Source organism: Atractosteus spatula, chromosome 13 (assembly GCF_055471065.1).
Source record: "Atractosteus spatula isolate fAtrSpa1 chromosome 13, fAtrSpa1.hap1, whole genome shotgun sequence".
Lineage (NCBI taxonomy): Eukaryota > Metazoa > Chordata > Actinopteri > Semionotiformes > Lepisosteidae > Atractosteus > Atractosteus spatula.
Window position 1 is genome coordinate 277,675 of NC_142718.1, and position 20,920 is coordinate 298,594.

Consider the following 20,920-nt stretch of genomic DNA (forward strand, 5'->3'; position numbering starts at 1 on the left):
TATGCATGTATGCAGTGTGTGCTCAGTGTGTGCGTGTACAGTGTGCATGTGTGCGTGTGTGCAGTGTGCGTGTCCAGTGTGCGTGTCCAGTGTGTGTGTTGCAGATGTGCAGCGTCTGTGCGGTTGTGCATTACGTGTGTGTGTAAGAGATGTGCAGTGTGTGTGGGTGTGTGCGTAGTATGCGTGTGCGGTGTGTGTATTCAGTGAGTGTGTGTGTGCAGTGTGCATGTGCAGTGTGTGTGCACAGTGTGTGTGCAGTATGCATGTGCAGTGTGTGCAGTGTGTGTGTGTTTGTTGCGGATATGCAGTGTGTACCGGGTGTGTGTGTGTGCAGTACATGTGTGTGTAAGAGATGTGCCGTGTGTGTGTGTGTTGCAGATGTGCGGGGTGTGAGACGCTCAGGCATGCCTGTGCTCTGTGTGGTTTGCTGTCTCAGCTGGGACTCGCAGCAGAGGACAGTGTCCCCAGGGCAGTGGCTGGCATGTCCTCGCGTGCCGCTGGCGCTCTGACAGCGAGCCGACGCAGCGCTGTGGTGATTACAGAGCCGGAAAACCGCAGGGCCGGGAGAGGAGCAGACACGAGGCTGGGATCTTCAGGACTGCCGAGCGAGCGCAGAGAGAAGAGAGTACAACAGCATCTCTCACACTGGGACACACACGACACAACATGAACTGGAACCCTAAACACACAACACACACTAGCCGAATATTTGACCAAGATAAGAAACAGCAAACAGAGAGGACAGGCTCAGTGACCACAGCCTGGCCAGAGACACTGGACACAGGCAGACCTGGCTGTCCAGAGAGGACAGGCTCAGTGACCACAGCCTGGCCAGAGACACTGGACACAGACAGACCTGGCTGTCCAGAGAGGACAGGCTCAGTGACCACAGCCTGGCCAGAGACACTGGACACAGGCAGACCTGGCTGTCCAGAGAGGACAGGCTCAGTGACCACAGCCTGGCCAGAGACACTGGACACAGGCAGACCTGGCTGCCCAGAGAGGACAGGCTGTGCTCCCACTGCCAGCGGGGAGAAATAGAGACAGAGGTGCACTTCCTACTGCACTGTGACAGATACTCTGGGATTAGAGAAACATTCTTCCCTAAATTCAGAAATCTAATCCCAGAGTTCCCACACCTGCCAGAATCAGATCAGCTCCCAGTCCTACTGAATTGGCAGCCCAGTATGTGATCTCCTGTCCCAGCCTGAGGAACAGTGAGCCTGTCTCTCAATAATAATAATACAGTGTGTGATCTCCTGTCCCAGCCTGAGGAACAGTGAGCCTGTCTCTCAATAATAATAATACAGTGTGTGATCTCCTGTCCCAGCCTGAGGAACAGTGAGCCTGTCTCTCAATAATAATAATACAGTGTGTGATCTCCTGTCCCAGCCTGAGGAACAGTGAGCCTGTCTCTCCTCCAGTCAGTGTGACTCTGCTGTGCTCTTTGCCTTTTCACAGCTGATAATTGTAACAAAAGTTATGAAAATTAAGCCTGCTGCCAACTCCACATTCGAAAAACAAAAAAAAATGCATTGAAAGCTTCATTGGCAATAGTATGCACTGTGTTTAATTCTGTACAGTAAACTATACTGCACCAGAGGAAAACCATGTGTGTTTCTTGGAAAGGAAGAATTTAATATTAATGAACACTGAATTCTTTCTGTGAGTCAACAGAAGTTTTAACCATGAGCAATAGACTGCAGGCCTCCGGTTTGGACACAGCAGAGTGAAGACAGTGTGTGAGGGATAAAGAGATCTGCACACTGACGCTGCAGGGACTGCCCCTCACAGACAGCTCGGCCAAGACCCTAGAGAGTGGTGTCTACCCACGCCCCCCCAGACCCAGACCCAGACCAGAACAGAGCACCAGAGAGAACAGAGAGAGGGGGAGCAGACAGAGACACAGACACACACACCCACAGAGACAGACAGACACAGAGACATCACCCTGAGACAGACAGAGAGACAGGCAGACAGATAGGTTCCCTATGAGAGAAAGACAGACAGATAAACCAGTGGGTGGCAGGTCACTCAGCATTAGAACGAAAGTCCAGGACTGTGATGAATCTCTAGGAGCCTGAGGAAACATGCAGGTTTCCCAGCACAGCTCTGTCGCTGGCCCTGTGCTCCTGAGAGACACACAGCTCTGTCGCTGGCCCTGTGTTCCTGAGAGACACACAGCTCTGTCGCTGGCCCTGTGCTCCTGAGAGACACACAGCTGTCGCTGGCCCTGTGCTCCTGAGAGACACACAGCTGTCGCTGGCCCTGTGTTCCTGAGAGACACACAGCTCTGTCGCTGGCCCTGTGCTCCTGAGAGACACACAGCTGTCGCTGGCCCTGTGCTCCTGAGAGACACACAGCTGTCGCTGGCCCTGTGTTCCTGAGAGACACACAGCTCTGTCGCTGGCCCTGTGCTCCTGAGAGACACGCAGGTTTCCCGGCACAGCTCTATCGCTGGCCCTGTGCTTCTGAGAGACACACAGCTGTCGCTGGCCCTGTGCTCCTGAGAGACACACAGCTCTGTCACTGGCCCCTTTGCTCCTAAGAGACACACAGCTGTCGCTGGCCCTGTGCTCCTGAGAGTCACACAGCTCTGTCACTGGCCCCTTTGCTCCTAAGAGACACACAGCTGTCGCTGGCCCTGTGCTCCTGAGAGTCACACAGCTCTGTCGCTGGCCCTGTGCTCCTGAGAGACACACAGCTGTCGCTGGCCCTGTGCTCCTGAGAGACACACAGCTGTTGCTGGCCCTGTGCTCTTGAGAGACACACAGTTCTCGCTGCCAGTACCTCAGCGAAAGGCACTGAGGTCAGCGGTTGCTGGAAATCCCTCCAAAATGTCAAGTTATTGCTAATTGGTGTAATTAGCGGGGCTCGTTAGCCAGCAGGAAACACGGGCGGATGGAAGACAATCTCTGTCTGAGCTGAAATACACTGGCGTGAAAAAAAGCTGGACATAAACACAGCAAGTGACATTTATAGAAATAGGACACACAGCACAGACAGGCAGGGAGAGGGGAGAGGCAGTATTCCTGCCTGTGATGATTGTGCCTGAAGGAACTGCATACCTGTCCCGCAGGGTGTTGTGTAGGACCTGTCTCTGCAGTGTGTTGGTATGTGTTGTTAATGTACCTACTGTATCTGTGTGTGACTGTGTGTGTGTGTGTGTGTGTGTGTGTGTGTGTGTGGCTCCGTGTGTGCCTCTGTGTATGACTGTGCGTGTGAGTGTGTGAGTGCATACATGCATATCTGGGGTTGGGATCAGGCGTGTGTGTTGTGCTGACAGGCCAAGTGTCTGCTGTTATTCCTGGCGCCGCTCCCAGCAAGAGCAGGAGGCGGAGGGAGAGGTGAACAGACTGAGCGAGGGAGAGAGGGAGGGGGAGAGAGGGAGGGAGGGAGGGGGGGGGAGAGAGGAAGGAAGAGAGAGAGAGGGGGAGGAGGGGAGCACTGAGGTGGGACAGAGGGGGAGCAGAGACTCTGTGGAATGTACTGTGATACACAGATAATACAACACAGACTCCCTGTGTCCTGACATAACCCCAGAAACACACCCACACACTGTAACACACACTCACACACTCTAACACCCTTTAACACACACTCATATACTCTAACACATTCTCATATACTCTAACACACTCTCAAATACTCTGACACACTCTCACACAATCCACCACACTGTGATACACAGATAATACAACACAGACTCCCTGTGTCCTGACATAACCCCAGAAACACACCCACACACACTCACACACTCTCATATACTCTAACACATTCTCATATACTCTAACACACTCTAACACACACTAACACACTCTCACACAATCCACCACACTGTGATACACAGATAATACAACACAGATTTCCTGTGTCCTGACATAACCCAAGAAACACACCCACACACTGTAACACACACTCACACACTCTCATATACTCTAACACACTCACACAATCTAACACACTAATACACTGAAACATACACACTCACACAATCTAACGCACATTGGTACTGTACAGACACAGTGCACACACACAGACACACAGTGCACAGACACACACACTGTACAGACATACACACATGCTGTACAGCCGCTCACTCTACCCTGACTCCATCATCACAGGTAATGCTGGTGTCACCTGCCCACTGAGCTGCTGGTGTGGGTGGGTGGGTGTGTGTGAGAGATGGGCGATAGGGGTAGCGAGGAGCAGGATGGGTGTGGAGTGGGGCTGGGGTTTTTCCATTACTCCTCTCTCTGCACTGCCTCCTGTCACTGCACTGACTCCTCTCTCTGCACTGACTCCTATCACTGCACTGACTCCTGTCACTGCACTGACTCCTCTCTCTGCACTGACTCCTATCACTGCACTGCCTCCTGTCACTGCACTGACTCCTCTCTGCACTGACTCCTATCACTGCACTGACTCCTCTCTACACTGACTCCTCTCTACACTGACTCCTGTCACTGCACTGACTCCTCTCTCTACACTGACTCCTGTCACTGCACTGACTCCTCTCTACACTGACTCCTCTCTACACTGACTCCTCTCTCTACACTGACTCCAATATCTCAGTGTCTCAGTGTCTCTCAGTGTCTCTCGGTGCCTCAGTGTCTCCGAGTGTCTCAGAGTGTCTCAGTGTCTCAGTGCCTCAGTGTTTCAGTGCCTCTATGCGTCTCTCAGTGTCTCAGAGTGTCTCAGTGTCTCAGTGCCTCTGTGTGCCACTCTGTACCTCTCTGTGTCTCTCAGTGTGTCTCAGTGTCTCTCAGTGTGTCTCAGTGCCTCAGTGCCTCTATGTGTCTCTCAGTGTCTCTCGGTGTCTCCGAGTGTCTCCGAGTCTCTCAGTGTCTCTCACTGTGTCTCAGTGTCTCTCAGTGTCTCTCAGTGTCTCTCAGTGTGTCTCAGTCTCTCAGTGTCTCAGTGCCTCTATGTGTCTCTCAGTGTCTCTCAGTGTCTCTCAGTCTGCTCCAGATACACAGGTGTAGATTATCCTGAGCAGATGGAATGTCTTCAGGCTTTCATCTTCCAGATTTGGAATTCCGGTCGGGAATCATGCCCAGTCTGTCAGCACAATCCAGACTATCTTGGAGACTCATAAGAAAAAAGACCAAACAAAATCTCGAGAGAGGACTGAGATACAACACACAGAGCCCCTGTCAGGGACTGCACAACGAGGGCAGTGGTTGTACTGAACTGCCCCAATCTACCCTGTACTGCCCCGATCTACCCTGCACTGCCCTCAGTTACCCTGTACTGCCCCGATCTACCCTGCACTGCCCTCAGTTACCCTGTACTGCCCCGATCTACCCTGTACTGGAGTGAATTAGACTAATTCACACCAGTATAAAACCTGGAGTGGATCACCCTGCTGCACACTGGAGTTTAGTCTGTTTTCTGTTCTTGAGACACAGGGACAGAGATTAGCAATGTTTGGGTCAGTGTTTTTCCAGAGCCACATACTGGAAAAACATGGACACAGCCAGAAAAAGCAATGGAGATAAGGGGAGGCAGTGATGAAGCCTTACTGGAAAAGCAGGGCAGAGAGCTGTGGAGAGAGTGGAAAAGCACTGGGGTGGAGGGAGGTGGTGTGGGTGAGGTCAGCACCTCTCTGTTTACTTCAGTCTGTCCTGCGGGATCCTGACAGAGGAAGGAGAGAGACAGCCTGAGGAACAGACAGTGAGCCTGTCTCTCAATAATAATAATACAGTGTGTGATCTCCTGTCCCAGCCTGAGGAACAGACAGTGAACCTGTATCTCAATAATAATAATACAGTGTGTGATCTCCTGTCCCAGCCTGAGGAACAGTGAGCCTGTCTCTCAATAATAATAATACAGTGTGTGATCTCCTGTCCCAGCCTGAGGAACACACAGTGAGCCTGTCTCTCAATAATAATAATACAGTGTGTGATCTCCTGTCCCAGCCTGAGGAACAGACAGTGAGCCTGTCTCTCAATAATAATAATACAGTGTGTGATCTCCTGTCACAGCCTGAGGAACAGACAGTGAGCCCGTCTCTCAATAATAATAATACAGTGTGTGATCTCCTGTCCCAGCCTGAGGAACAGACAGTGAGCCTGTCTCTCAATAATAATAATACAGTGTGTGATCTCCTGTCCCAGCCTGAGGAACAGACAGTGAGCCTGTCTCTCAATAATAATAATACAGTGTGTGATCTCCTGTCCCAGCCTGAGGAACAGACAGTGAGCCTGTCTCTCAATAATAATAATACAGTGTGTGATCTCCTGTCCCAGCCTGAGGAACACACAGTGAGCCTGTCTCTCAATAATAATAATACAGTGTGTGATCTCCTGTCCCAGCCTGAGGAACACACAGTGAGCCTGTCTCTCAATAATAATAATACAGTGTGTGATCTCCTGTCCCAGCCTGAGGAACAGACAGTGAGCCTGTCTCTCAATAATAATAATACAGTGTGATCTCCTGTCCCAGCCTGAGGAACAGACAGTGAGCCTGTCTCTCAATAATAATAATACAGTGTGTGATCTCCTGTCCCAGCCTGAGGAACAGACAGTGAGCCTGTCTCTCAATAATAATAATAATAATAATACAGTGTGTGATCTCCTGTCCCAGCCTGAGGAACAGACAGTGAGCCTGTCTCTCAATAATAATAATAATACAGTGTGCGATCTCCTGTCCCAGCCTGAGGAACAGTGAGCCTGTCTCTCAATAATAATAATACAGTGTGTGACCTCCTGTCCCAGCCAGAGGAACAGTGAGCCTGTCTCTCAATAATAATAATACAGTGTGCGATCTCCTGTCCCAGCCTGAGGAACAGACAGTGAGCCTGTCTCTCAATAAAAATAATACAGTGTGTGATCTCCTGTCCCAGCCTGAGGAACAGACAGAGAGCCTGTCTCTCAATAATAATAATACAGTGTGTGATCTCCTGTCCCAGCCTGAGGAACAGACAGTGAGCCTGTCTGTCAATAATAATAATAATACAGTGTGCGATCTCATGTCCCAGCCTGAGGAACAGACAGTGAGCCTGTCTCTCAATAATAATAATAATACAGTGTGTGATCTCCTGTCCCAGCCTAAGGAACAGACAGTGAGCCTGTCTCTCAATAATAATAATACAGTGTGTGATCTCCTGTCCCAGCCTGAGGAACAGACAGTGAGTCTGTCTCTCAATAATAATAATAATAATACAGTGTGTGATCTCCTGTCCCAGCCTGAAGAACAGACAGTGAGCCTGTCTCTCAATAATAATAATACAGTGTGTGATCTCCTGTCCCAGCCTGAGGAACAGACAGTGAGCCTGTCTCTCAATAATAATAATACAGTGTGTGATCTCCTGTCCCAGCCTGAGGAACAGACAGTGAGCCTGTCTCTTAATAATAATAATACAGTGTGCGATCTCCTGTCCCAGCCTGAGGAACAGTGAGCCTGTCTCTCAGTAATGTTCTATATGTTGTATGTAAGTGTCCTGAGATGTATTTGTATTGTCAACATCTGTAGATGTCGTGTTAATTGTATCTGCTTCGGCAACACTGAAATTCATCAGTCATGCCAATAAAGCATGAATTGCCAGAGAGAGAGAGACAAAGAGATAGAGACGAGAGAAAGAAAGAGAAACAGAGATAGAGAGAGACAAAGAGAAACAGTCAGATGGTGAGAGAGATATAGAGAATGGAGAAACAGAGAAGATGGAGAGAGACAGAGAGGGGAGAAGGGGAGATCTAGCTCAGCAATCAGTGCTTTAACACTCTCAGCCTCTGCCTTACTCTCCTCTTCCTGTTTGTGTTCCGGGCAGAAACTTAATATCAAAACCTCCATCAGGCTATTAACCACGAACAGTGACTAAGCAGCTGTGAATCTGGCCACGCAGTCTGCGGTGCTGCAGCACTGCCCTCTGCATCACACTTTCATCTGTCTGTCGACATCTAGACATGTGCACATGCTTATCTACATCTCTGCATGCCACACACAGGATAAGGGAACTTTATCTACAGTACATCAGTATCCACAGACACACAGCTGTGTCTCTGCACGTTCCTACACACAGTAACACAGCCACCTTGCATGAGAGACTCTACCCTAGTTCTCTTAACTGTTTGTAATACAGCACAGCTCTGTCTGTCAGGAACAGCACAGTGTCTGTGAGGGACTGGGTCTGTAAAACAGCACAGTGTCTGTGAGGGACTGGGTCTGTAAAACAGCACAGTGTCTGTGAGGGACTGGGTCTGTAATACAGCACAGTGTCTGTGAGGGGCTGGGTCTGTAATACAGCACAGTGTCTGTGAGGGACTGGGTGTGTAATACAGCACAGTGCCTGTGAGGGGCTGGGTGTGTAATACAGCACAGTGCCTGTGAGGGGCTGGGTCTGTAATACAGCACAGTGTCTGTGAGGGGCTGGGTCTGTAATACAGCACAGTGTCTGCGAGGGACTGGGTCTGTAATACAGCACAGTGTCTGCGAGGGACTGGGTCTGTAATACAGCACAGTGTCTGTGAGGGGCTGGGTCTGTAATACAGCACAGTGCCTGTGAGGGGCTGGGTCTGTAATACAGCACAGTGTCTGTGAGGGGCTGGGTCTGTAAAACAGCACAGTGTCTGTGAGGGACTGGGTGTGTAATACAGCACAGTGTCTGTGAGGGGCTGGGTCTGTAATACAGCACAGTGTCTGCGAGGGACTGGGTCTGTAATACAGCACAGTGTCTGCGAGGGACTGGGTCTGTAATACAGCACAGTGTCTGCGAGGGGCTGAGTCTGTAATACAGCACAGTGTCTGCGAGGGGCTGAGTCTGTAATACAGCACAGCTCTATCAGATTAATTTCATGCTGTGAAAACTTCACCTGTGAAAAGGCGTCACACCCAAAACACAACTTCTGCTCTGGTAGTGCAGTGTGTGTGTGCAGTGTGTTTATACAGTCTGTATGCAGTTTGTGTGCAGTGTGTGTGCAGTGTGTTTATACAGTCTGTATGCAGTGTGTGTGCAGTGTGTTTATACAGTCTGTATGCAGTGTGTGTGTGCAGTGTGTTTATACAGTCTGTATGCAGTTTGTGTGCGCAGTGTGTTTATACAAGTCTGTATGTAGTGTGTGTGTGTGTGTGAGATGTGTGTGTGTGTGCAGTATGTGCTCAGTGCATGTGTGAGAGGTGTGTGTGTCTGTGCTCAGTGCGTGTGTGAGAGGTGTGTGTGTGTGTGCACAGTGCGTGTGAGAGGTGTGTGTGTGTGTGTGCACAGTGCGTGTCTGTCAGTTTGCGTGCGAAGCGCTGGAGAAAGTGAGCTCACAGTCTTGCCTGTTGAGGAGGTGGGCTGGAGGGTGAGTATAAGAGCCCAGGACACAGACAGCACACTCCCCACAGCCTGAGAGAGGAGAGAGCACAGAGACTCTGCGCCTGAGCACAGTGAGAACGGCACAGGAAACACAGCGGCGTGCACAGCACACAGACAACAGGTGAGCAGTGTGCTGTATATGTACACCAAGTATACAGAGTATTTTATATAGAACAGGTATACAGTGTGTATGGTATATACTGTATACTCCAAGTGTACAGTGTAGTTTATATACTCCAGATGAAACTTTTTGTTTTCTTTCTTCTCTTTTCAACATGGAATAAACCTACTGTATTACTTGTAGTTTATATACTCCAGGTGTGCAGTGTGTACAGTATATATACTCCAGGTGTATAGTGTACTGGACTCCACAGGGACTAGAAGAGTCTAGAGCCTGTGACTGGGCTGTGTCAGTGTGCTGGACTCCACAGGGACTAGAGGAGTCTAGAGCCTATGACTGGGCTGTGTCAGTGTCTTGGACTCCACAGGGACTAGAGGAGTCTAGAGCCTGTGACTGGGCTGTGTCAGTGTCCTGGACTCCACAGGGACTAGAAGAGTCTAGAGCCTGTGACTGGGCTGTGTCAGTGTGCTGGACTCCACAGGGACTAGAAGAGTCTAGAGCCTGTGACTGGGCTGTGTCAGTGTGCTGGACTCCACAGGGACTAGAAGAGTCTAGAGCCCTATGACTAGGCTGTGTCAGTGTCCTGGACTCCACAGGGACTAGAAGAGTCTAGAGCCTATGACTGGGCTGTGTCAGTGTGCTGGACTCCACAGGGACTAGAAGAGTCTAGAGCCTGTGACTGGGCTGTGTCAGTGTGCTGGACTCCACAGGGACTAGAAGAGTCTAGAGCCTGTGACTGGGCTGTGTCAGTGTCCTGGACTCCACAGGGACTAGAAGAGTCTAGAGCCGTTGACTGGGCTGTGTCAGTGTGCTGGACTCCACAGGGACTAGAAGAGTCTAGAGCCCTGTGACTGGGCTGTGTCAGTGTGCTGGACTCCACAGGGACTAGAAGAGTCTAGAGCCCTGTGACTGGGCTGTGTCAGTGTACTCTAGAAGAGTTTTATAAACTGTTGCACACACAAGCGTGATCCTGCTGCATGCCTCCGTATGGCCATGTGCTGCACATCTGGACAGATGTTATTGTGCAAGCCGACCAGCTGCGCAACCACGGGTGAGGAAGTCCAGAGGCTCGTTAAAATACCTCTCTCATTAGCTGGAAAACACAGGCGAGTTTATTAGAAGACAGAGCACAGTTCCTAATCATGGTAATTAGCTGGAATTGGAAACTCTGCACCCTCTCTCTCTGTCTCTCTCACTGTGTCTCATGTCCTACGTGTGATGATTCTCTATGATCTCCTCTACATTCATATAAATAATCAATAAGCTTTATTGTTATGACCAATTAATCACAGTGCTCCCAAGGCATTAAATATTAGCAGAAACATTTACAACAAAACCACAGTATTATTAGAGTCCCATCACACACTGTATTATTATTATTATTATTATTATTATTATTGAGAGACAGGCTCACTGTCTGTTCCTCAGGCTGTGACAGGAGATCACACACTGTATTATTATTATTGAGAGACAGGCTCACTGTCTGTTCCTCAGGCTGGGACAGGAGATCACACACTGTATTATTATTATTGAGAGACAGGCTCACTGTCTGTTCCTCAGGCTGGGACAGGAGATCACACACTGTATTATTATTATTGAGAGACAGGCTCACTGTCTGTTCCTCAGGCTGGGACAGGAGATCACACACTGTATTATTATTATTGAGAGACAGGCTCACTGTCTGTTCCTCAGGCTGGGACAGGAGATCACACACTGTATTATTATTATTGAGAGACAGGCTCACTGTTCCTCAGGCTGGGACAGGAGATCACACACTGTATTATTATTATTGAGAGACAGGCTCACTGTTCCTCAGGCAGTGACAGGAGTAGACATTATGGGCAGTAGCACCATTGATTTTCCTTTCCCAGTAGAATTATGACAGGTGTGAGAATTATGAGACTTGGGTTATTGATCAGCTGCGTCAGCATGCGTAGGCTGCAAAGGAACAAGTAACAGGTTTATTCCTGCTGAAAAGAGAAGAAAGAAACACAACGTTTTGGCCGTGGAGCCTTCTTGAGATGTGAGCACCTGAAGAAGGCTTCTCACACTAAAGAAGGCTCCACGGCCAAAACGTTGTGTTTCTTTCTTCTCTTTTCAGCAGGAATAAACCTGTTACTTGTTCCTGTTTAGTTGATTATAGTCAGGTTATAACACTCAGGAACTGGAGTTCTTGAGTTAGTTTATCTACAGGCTGTGCAGATGATTTCATTAAAGCTTCCCAAGATAAAAATAAGTGCTGGTTTATAGGAGAAATATTTCCCCTCCTTGAGCTCCACTTCATGAACTTAACAAGATCTGATTTCCGTGACATCGACTCTAGACTAAAAAAACTGAAACAAAGACCAGCTTGTTACTAAGTCATGGGGAAAGAGAGAAGGGAGACAGTCAACATACCTTCAGTAAACCACAATAAAGCTAAAAACAATAGCATGAGATTAACCCTCCTCTCTCAGTGCAGTGTTAGTGTACTGGAGTGTCCAGTCAGTGTGTCTGTATGAACCCCTCTCTCTCTCAGTGCAGTGTTAATGTACTGGAGTGTCCAGTCAGTGTGTCTGTATTAGCCCCTCTCTCTCTCAGTGCAGTGTTAATGTACTGGAGTGTCCAGTCAGTGTGTCTGTATTAACCCCTCTCTCTCTCAGTGCAGTGTTAATGTACTGGAGTGTCCAGTCAGTGTGTGTGTATTAACCCCTCTCTCTCTCTCAGTGCAGTGTTAATGTACTGGAGTGTCCAGTCAGTGTGTCTGTATGAACCCCTCTCTCTCAGTGCAGTGTTAATGTATTGGAGTGTCCAGTCAGTGTGTGTGTATTAACCCCTCTCTCTCTCTCAGTGCAGTGCTAATGTACTGGAGTGTCCAGTCAGTGTGTCTGTATGAACCCCTCTCTCTCAGTGCAGTGTTAATGTATTGGAGTGTCCAGTCAGTGTGTCTGTATTAACCCCTCTCTCTCTCAGTGCAGTGTTCATGTCCTGGAGTGTCCAGTCAGTGTGTCTGTATGAACCCCTCTCTCTCAGTGCAGTGTTAATGTATTGGAGTGTCCAGTCAGTGTGTGTGTATTAGCCCCTCTCTCTCTCTCTCAGTGCAGTGTTAGTGTACTGGAGTGTCCAGTCAGTGTGTCTGTATGAACCCCTCTCTCTCTCTCAGTGCAGTGTTGATGTACTGGAGTGTCCAGTCAGTGTGTCTGTATTAACCCCTCTCTCTCTCAGTGCAGTGTTAATGTACTGGAGTGTCCAGTCAGTCAGTGTGTCTGTATTAACCCCTCTCTCTCTCAGTGCAGTGTTCATGTACTGGAGTGTCCAGTCAGTGTGTCTGTATGAACCCCTCTCTCTCAGTGCAGTGTTAATGTATTGGAGTGTCCAGTCAGTGTGTGTGTATTAGCCCCTCTCTCTCTCTCTCAGTGCAGTGTTAGTGTACTGGAGTGTCCAGTCAGTGTGTCTGTATGAACCCCTCTCTCTCTCTCAGTGCAGTGTTGATGTACTGGAGTGTCCAGTCAGTGTGTCTGTATTAACCCCTCTCTCTCTCAGTGCAGTGTTAATGTACTGGAGTGTCCAGTCAGTCAGTGTGTCTGTATTAACCCCTCTCTCTCTCAGTGCAGTGTTCATGTACTGGAGTGTCCAGTCAGTGTGTCTGTATGAACCCCTCTCTCTCAGTGCAGTGTTAATGTACTGGAGTGTCCAGTCAGTGTGTCTGTATGAACCCCTCTCTCTCTCAGTGCAGTGTTAATGTACTGGAGTGTCCAGTCAGTGTCTGTATTAACCCCTCTCTCTCTCAGTGGAGTGTTAATGTACTGGAGTGTCCAGTCAGTCAGTGTGTCTGTATTAACCCCTCTCTCTCTCAGTGCAGTGTTCATGTACTGGAGTGTCCAGTCAGTGTGTCTGTATGAACCCCTCTCTCTCAGTGCAGTGTTAATGTACTGGAGTGTCCAGTCAGTGTGTCTGTATGAACCCCTCTCTCTCTCAGTGCAGTGTTAATGTACTGGAGTGTCCAGTCAGTGTCTGTATTAACCCCTCTCTCTCTCAGTGGAGTGTTAATGTACTGGAGTGTCCAGTCAGTGTTTGTATTAACCCCTCTCTCTTCCTGTTCACAGGCCCACGGTGAATACACAGAAAGGCAGTCAGTAAGGATGAATGCACTTTTGCAGTTTACAGTATTGAGTCTGTTGGCCACACTCTGTGTGTCCTATGGTGAGTTTGCTCTAATGTACTGTCTCATCACCTGCTGTCCGCACCTGTCTGTAGACACGCACTCACACACACACCCCAGAGCTGTCCCGTGTGGCAGCAGCCGGACAGCAGAGAGACACTCTGGCTTCAGGAGGTGTTTCTGTGAGTAAACATACTGAGGGGCTGCTCTCTGTTTCAGATTCCTACGAGAGTAACGAATCCCTGGAAGGTAAGGGAATGAGCGAGAGATCCCTTCTCCTCCAAAGTCTTCACAGTGTGTGGAGCCAGTCTGTCTCTCTCTCCTACCTCATAACCCCCTCTCTGTCACTGTACCTATCTCTCTCTCCTACCTCCTTAACTCCTCTCTCTCTCACTGTACCTGCCTCTCTCTCCTACCTCATAACTCACCTCTCTCTCACTGTACCTGTCTCTCTCTCACTGTACCTGTCTCTCTTTCCTACCTCCTTAACTCCTCTCTCTGTACCTGAACCCCTGTCTTTCTGTTCCACTGGCACAGAAAGAAATATAGCTCTCTCGGTGTGCTCACTCTGACTCTGTACTAGATGTCAAAACAAACATGATGAACGTGTTTCCTCTCTGTGTCTTTAAAGACATCTTCATCGGTTCACGTCGAGCCAATTCCTACATGAGACCTGTGCAACCAGGCAGCTACTACCCCAGGAGGTAAAATTATTCCCAGTGCAGTGTAGTGTGCAGTAGTATCCAGTAGTATGCAGGAGGAGTGTGTGTATTAACCCCTCTCTCTCTCTCTCAGGGCAGTGTCAGTGTACAGTAGTGTGCAGGAGGAGTGTGTGTATTAACCCCTCTCTCTCAGTGCAGTGTCAGTGTACAGTAGTATGCAGGAGTGTGTGTATTAACCCTCTCTCTCTCAGTGCAGTGTCAGTGTACAGTAGTGTGCAGGAGGAGTGTGTGTATTAACCCCTCTCTCTCTCAGTGCAGTGTCAGTGTACAGTAGTGTGCAGGAGGAGTGTGTGTATTAACCCCTCTCTCTCTCAGTGCAGTGTCAGTGTACAGTAGTGTGCAGGAGGAGTGTGTGTATTAACCCCTCTCTCTCTCTCAGTGCAGTGTCAGTGTACAGTAGTGTGCAGGAGGAGTGTGTGTATTAACCCCTCTCTCTCTCAGTGCAGTGTCAGTGTACAGTAGTGTGCAGGAGGAGTGTGTGTATTAACCCCTCTCTCTCTCAGTGCAGTGTCAGTGTCCAGTAGTGTGTGTATTAACCCCTCTCTCTCTCAGTGCAGTGTCAGTGTCCAGTAGTGTGTGTATTAACCCCTCTCTCTCTGTCTCAGGATTCTGAAGTCCCCCGTGGAGATACGCACAGAGATCTGTGAGGACTCTTTGCAGTGCAAGCGCTATGCTATGTACCACGGTTACCAGCAGGCCTACGAGCGATACTTCGGGGGTCCGGCCCAGAGTGGGAGGCGTGGCCGGGGAGCTCAGCCCCGATAAGGCAGCGGCCCGCAGGCCGTGAGCAGCCCCTGCTCGGCACAGTGTAGTGCCCATATCACCCCTGTACCCGTATATACCCTCACCTACTCACATGTATCGGCAGCGCAGGCTCCCTGCGGGAAGGCTGCAGGTCCCCGGGCCCGGTGCCAGCGTCCCCAGCGGACCTGGAGCGGGCTGGAGCGGGCTGGAGCGGGCCGCACTGCCACCACAGCCCCCAGACAGAACCACCAGCAGCCGCGGGTCCGGTCTGGCCTGCTCTGGACCTGCTGGTCGCTGGCCTCCGGCTCTGGGGCCGCAGCCGGAGACCACACGCCTGTAGAAACATGCTTGAAACACGCGTGCTCTCCGTGTACACGACCTGCAGTCAATAAAGGCAAATAGAGCTACAGGCGTGTCTGGTTGTCTGTGTCCGTCTGTCTCTCTCAGACGCCTCCCCCAGTGCCAACTGAAGCGGTCTGACCCACAGGCGGCGCACTAGGGCAGCTGTGGACAATAAGCAACGCGCTGCAGGAGAGGCCGGGCCGGGGCACTCACCCCTCTGCCCACAAGGTCACGCTGTGCTCATCGTCAGAAGAGCTCTTGGCTGTGTGTCGCCCCCTCTACCACACTGCACACGGCACACGACACACGGCACTCGACACTCGACACTCCACACAGGCATCAACGTCTCACTTTATTGTGTGGAGGTGATGATCGCCCACCTTAACAGACACAAACATTCCTTCTTCCTAAACTCTGAGCTGCCCTGCTGCTCCTTCCACCAAGAGGCAGGTCTGGCAACACTTACAGAGACTCTCCTGATTGAGTTTTAGATTGCTTTTATTTGTATTTTTTATTAGGCATTTTTAGTTTTTTAACAGTTTTTAACCAATTTTTTCATGCAGGTCAGGCTTGATGTGTTTTTTTCCCCCATCTTGGTCCTGCTCTGCATAAAAAATAATCCTAGTCAGATGTCCAGGCAATGTACTAATTAATATCTTAACCCAACGTTATCACACACTCCTCCTGCACACTACTGCACACTGACACTGCACTGAGAGAGAGGGGATAATACACACACTCCTCCTGCACACTACTGTACACTGACACTGCACTGAGATAGAGAGGGGTTAATACACACACTCCTCCTGCACACTACTGCACACTGACACTGCACTGAGAGAGAGGGGTTAATACACACACTCCTCCTGCACACTACTGTACACTGACACTGCACTGAGAGAGAGGGGTTTATACACACACTCCTCCTGCACACTACTGTACACTGACACTGCACTGAGAGAGAGGGGGGTTAATACACACACTCCTCCTGCACACTACTGTACACTGACACTGCACTGAGAGAGAGGGGGGTTAATACACACACTCCTCCTGCACACTACTGTACACTGACACTACACTGAGAGAGAGAGGGGTTAATACACACACTCCTCCTGCACACTCCTGTACACTGACACTGCACTGAGAGAGAGAGGGGTTAATACACACACTCCTCCTGCACACTACTGTACACTGACACTGCACCGAGAGAGAGGGGTTAATACACACACTCCTCCTGCACACTACTGTACACTGACACTGCACTGAGAGAGAGGGGTTAATACACACACTCCTCCTGCACACTACTGTACACTGACACTGCACTGAGAGAGAAAGGGGTTAATACACACACTCCTCCTGCACACTACTGTACACTGACACTGCACTGAGAGAGAGAGGGGTTAATACACACACTCCTCCTGCACACTACTGTACACTGACACTGCACTGAGAGAGAGAGGGGTTAATACACACACTCCTCCTGCACACTACTGTACACTGACACTGCACTGAGAAAGAGGGGTTAATACACACACTCCTCCTGCACACTACTGTACACTGACACTGCACTGAGAGAGAGGGGGGTTAATACACACACTCCTCCTGCACACTACTGTACACTGACACTGCACTGAGAGAGAGGGGTTAATACACACACTCCTCCTGCACACTACTGTACACTGACACTGCACTGAGAGAGAGGTTAATACACACACTCCTCCTGCACACTACTGTACACTGACACTGCACTGAGAGAGAGAGGGGTTAATACACACACTCCTCCTGCACACTACTGTACACTGACACTGCACTGAGAGAGAGAGGGGTTAATACACACACTCCTCCTGCACACTACTGTACACTAACACTGCACTGAGAGAGAGAGAGGGGTTAATACACACACTCCTCCTGCACACTACTGTACACTAACACTGCACTGAGAGAGAGAGAGGGGTTAATACACACACTCCTCCTGCACACTACTGTACACTGACACTGCACTGAGAGAGAGAGGGGTTAATACACACACTCCTCCTGCACACTACTGTACACTGACACTGCACTGAGAGAGAGGGGTTAATACACACACTCCTCCTGCACACTACTGTACACTGACACTGCACTGAGAGAGAGAGGGGTTAATACACACACTCCTCCTGCACACTACTGTACACTGACACTGCACTGAGAGAGAGAGGGGTTAATACACACACTCCTCCTGCACACTACTGTACACTGACACTGCACTGAGAGAGAGAGGGGTTAATACACACACTCCTCCTGCACACTACTGTACACTGACACTGCACTGAGAGAGAGGGGTTAATACACACACTCCTCCTGCACACTACTGTACACTGACACTGCACTGAGAGAGAGAGGGGTTAATACACACACTCCTCCTGCACACTACTGTACACTGACACTGCACTGAGAGAGAGAGGGGTTAATACACACACTCCTCCTGCACACTACTGTACACTGACACTGCACTGAGAGAGAGAGGGGTTAATACACACACTCCTTCTGCACACTACTGTACACTGACACTGCACTGAGAGAGAGAGGGGTTAATACACACACTCCTCCTGCACACTACTGTACACTGACACTGCACTGAGAGAGAGAGAGGGGTTAATACACACACTCCTCCTGCACACTACTGTACACTGACACTGCACTGAGAGAGAGAGGGGTTAATACACACACTGCTCCTGCACACTACTGTACACTGACACTGCACTGAGAGAGAGAGGGGTTAATACACACACTCCTCCTGCACACTACTGTACACTGACACTGCACTGAGAGAGAGGGGTTAATACACACACTCCTCCTGCACACTACTGTACACTGACACTGCACTGAGAGAGAGAGGGGTTAATACACACACTTTTGTACACCGACATTGACATAAACACCGGTTTATGTTTTTCACAGGTTAATAAGGTTCCCTGTACCAGTGAATTATACAGTAGTGCGGATCTGAAATGTCAGGATGTGATTTACTTTTCTAAACAGTACGGCTCTGCAGCACAGCTGGTGTCACTCGGAGAAGCTCCACTCTTCGAGACCCGCAGACACGCTGCTGAGGGCGACACGCTGGCCGGGGGAGGAGGGGGGCCGCCGGCGTGCGGTCAGCGGGTTCACGAGTCGCTGACGAGTGCGGATCGCCCGCGCAGCCGGGACACACCGCCATCTGGCGGCCGCGCCCGGAACGACAGCTGCCTTGTCCGCGGTGAGGGGGAGGCAGAGGGCGTGTCCGGGCCGTGTCCAGGGGTGTCGCAGCTGCCGGCCAATCCGCAGGCAGCGTGTCCCCCAGGGCGGGCTGGGGACAGAGCTATAAACAGGGTGGCAGGAAGAGACAACCACACTGTTCACCTCACTGAAACAGCAAGACAAGATGAAGACCCTGACTGTCCTCGTGCTGTGTGCCCTGACAGCTGTGTGTCTGTCCACTGGAGGTGAGTCTGTCTGTGTGTCTGTCTATGTCTCTGTCTATCTGTCTGTCTGTCCACTGGAGGTAAGTCTGTCTGTCTGTGTGTAAGTCTGTCTATGTGTCTGTCTATCTGTCTGTGTGTCTGTCCACTGGAGGTAAGTCTGTCTGTCTGTGTTTGAGACTGTCTATGTCTCTGTCTATCTGTCTGTGTGTGAGTCTGTCCACTGAAGGTGATTCTGTATGTTTGTGTCTATCTGTGTGCCTGCCTGTCTGTGTGTCTGTCCAATGGAGGTGAGTCTGTCTGTTAGCCTGTCCACTGGAGGTGATTCTGTATGTTTGTGTTTATCTGTCTGTGTGTCTATCCACTGGAGGTGAGTCTGTCTGTCTGTGTGTGAGTCTGTCTGTGTCTGTGTCTATCTGTCTTTGTGTCTGTACCCTGGAGGTGAGTCTGTCTGTGTGTCCACTGGAGGTGAGTTTGTCTGTCTATCTGTCTGTCTGTCTGTCTGTCTGTCTGTCCACTGGAGGTGATTCTGTGTGTTTGTGTTTATTTGTCTCTGTGTCTGTCCAGTGGAAGTGAGTCTGTCTGTGTTTCTGTGTATCTGTCTATCTACAGTATCTGTGTGCCTGCCTGTTTGTGAGTATGTCCACCGGAGGTGAGTCTGTCTGTCTGTGTGTGAGTCTGTCTGTCCACTGGAGGTGATTCTGTATGTTTGTGTTTATTTGTCTGTGTGTCTATTAGTGTGCCTGCCTTTCTGTCTGTGAGTCTGTCCACTGGAGGTGACTCTGTCTGTGAGTCTGCCAGAGGTAAGTCTGTCCATCTGTCTGTGTGCTTGTTCATCTTATGTCAGTCGAGACTTTTACTGGATAAACTGCACACACACATGTACAGACTCTTGAGGCTGAACTTTCTGATCCTTTCTTTAAATTCCAGACTCCGATGTCTCTGTCAGCGCCCCGGATTCTCATAGCACAGAAGGTGAGAATCCTCCATCATGCTTGGGTCCTCTGCCTCTCCTGCCCACTGGGCTCAGCAGACATGGGAGGAGTCAGGGTGTGTCAGAGAGGGAAAGGGAGGAGTCAGGGTGTGTCAGAGAGGGAGGAGTCAGGGTGTGTCAGAGAGGGAAGGGGAGGGGCCAGGGTGTGTCAGAGAGGGAGGGAGAGGGAGGAGTCAGGGTGTGTCAGAGAGGGAGGGAGAGGGAGGGGTCAGGGTGTGTCAGTGGGGAAGGGGAGGAGTCAGGGTGTGTCAGAAGGGAGAGAGGGAGGAGTCAGGGTGTGTCAAATGCGGGGAGGGGAGGAGTCAGTGTGTTTCAGAGAGGGAGGGAGAGGGCAGAGTCAGGGTGTGTCGGGGCGGAGGGGAGGAGTCAGGGTGCGTCCGAGGGGGGAGGGGAGGAGTCAGGTTGTGTCAGTGGGGTAAGGGGAGGAGTCAGTGTGTTTCAGAGAGGGAGGGAGAGGGCAGAGTCAGGGTGTGTCGGGGAGGAGGGGAGGAGTCGGGGTGTGTCAGTGGGAGCCCTGATTCTATTTTAGAGGCAGGTCCTGTGTGACCTGGCATGTTCTTTCCGTGTTGCAGAAGTGTTTGTGAAGAGAGACCTGGCCTCCTCCTTCGTCAAGAGACTGAAGAGGCACATCGGGGCTGCAGGGGGCGCCGCAGGGGGCGCTGGCGGCACCGGACTGTCGCTGCAGCAGCTGGAGAGGTGAGGGGCCGTGTGCTCGCCGCCTGAGGGGGGCAGGGGGTAGGGACAGGCCCGGGTGGCCGAGTGAGCGTCATCTACTTGTCTCCCTCTCTCTCCAGCCTGCGCGAGGTGTGTGAAGTCAACCTGGCCTGTGAGCACATGGCAGAGACCGCCGGTATCGTCGCCGCCTACACCCAGTACTACGGACCAATCCCCTACTAGACCACGCCCCCGTGAGGACTGAGCCCCGCCCAGTCCCGGTGAAGCCACGCCCATCTGTGAGAATTAACCCTTTCAAGACTGGAGCGGGGCCACACGTGAAGAACATCTGCCTATGAACCGACAAACTGTATCTGAACACACGCGAAAGTCCTCCTGTTAAAGAGAAGAATTCATACATAAGTGCCTCTTCTTCCAGGAAAGTTTTTTTCTGGATGTATAGT

General features: G+C 50.4%; 2 protein-coding genes across 2 annotated transcripts; both read left to right on the plus strand.

The window, feature by feature from the left end:
• Window positions 1-9,330: 9,330 nt before the first annotated feature.
• LOC148821463 (matrix Gla protein-like) lies at window positions 9,331-15,433 on the plus strand. The gene is made up of 5 exons (XM_088930972.1): window positions 9,331-9,419; window positions 13,505-13,601; window positions 13,780-13,809; window positions 14,192-14,264; window positions 14,888-15,433. The coding sequence occupies exons 2-5, from the start codon at window positions 13,541-13,543 to the stop codon at window positions 15,045-15,047; spliced, it is 324 nt and encodes a 107-aa protein (XP_088787098.1). The 5' UTR covers window positions 9,331-9,419; window positions 13,505-13,540; the 3' UTR covers window positions 15,048-15,433.
• A 2,847-nt stretch (window positions 15,434-18,280) lies between these two features.
• On the plus strand, window positions 18,281-20,878 carry LOC148821464 (osteocalcin-like). The gene is made up of 4 exons (XM_088930971.1): window positions 18,281-18,832; window positions 19,739-19,783; window positions 20,375-20,498; window positions 20,597-20,878. Exons 1-4 carry the CDS (start codon window positions 18,772-18,774, stop codon window positions 20,697-20,699), a joined length of 333 nt encoding a protein of 110 aa, XP_088787097.1. The 5' UTR covers window positions 18,281-18,771; the 3' UTR covers window positions 20,700-20,878.
• The last annotated feature ends 42 nt before the right edge of the window (window positions 20,879-20,920 follow it).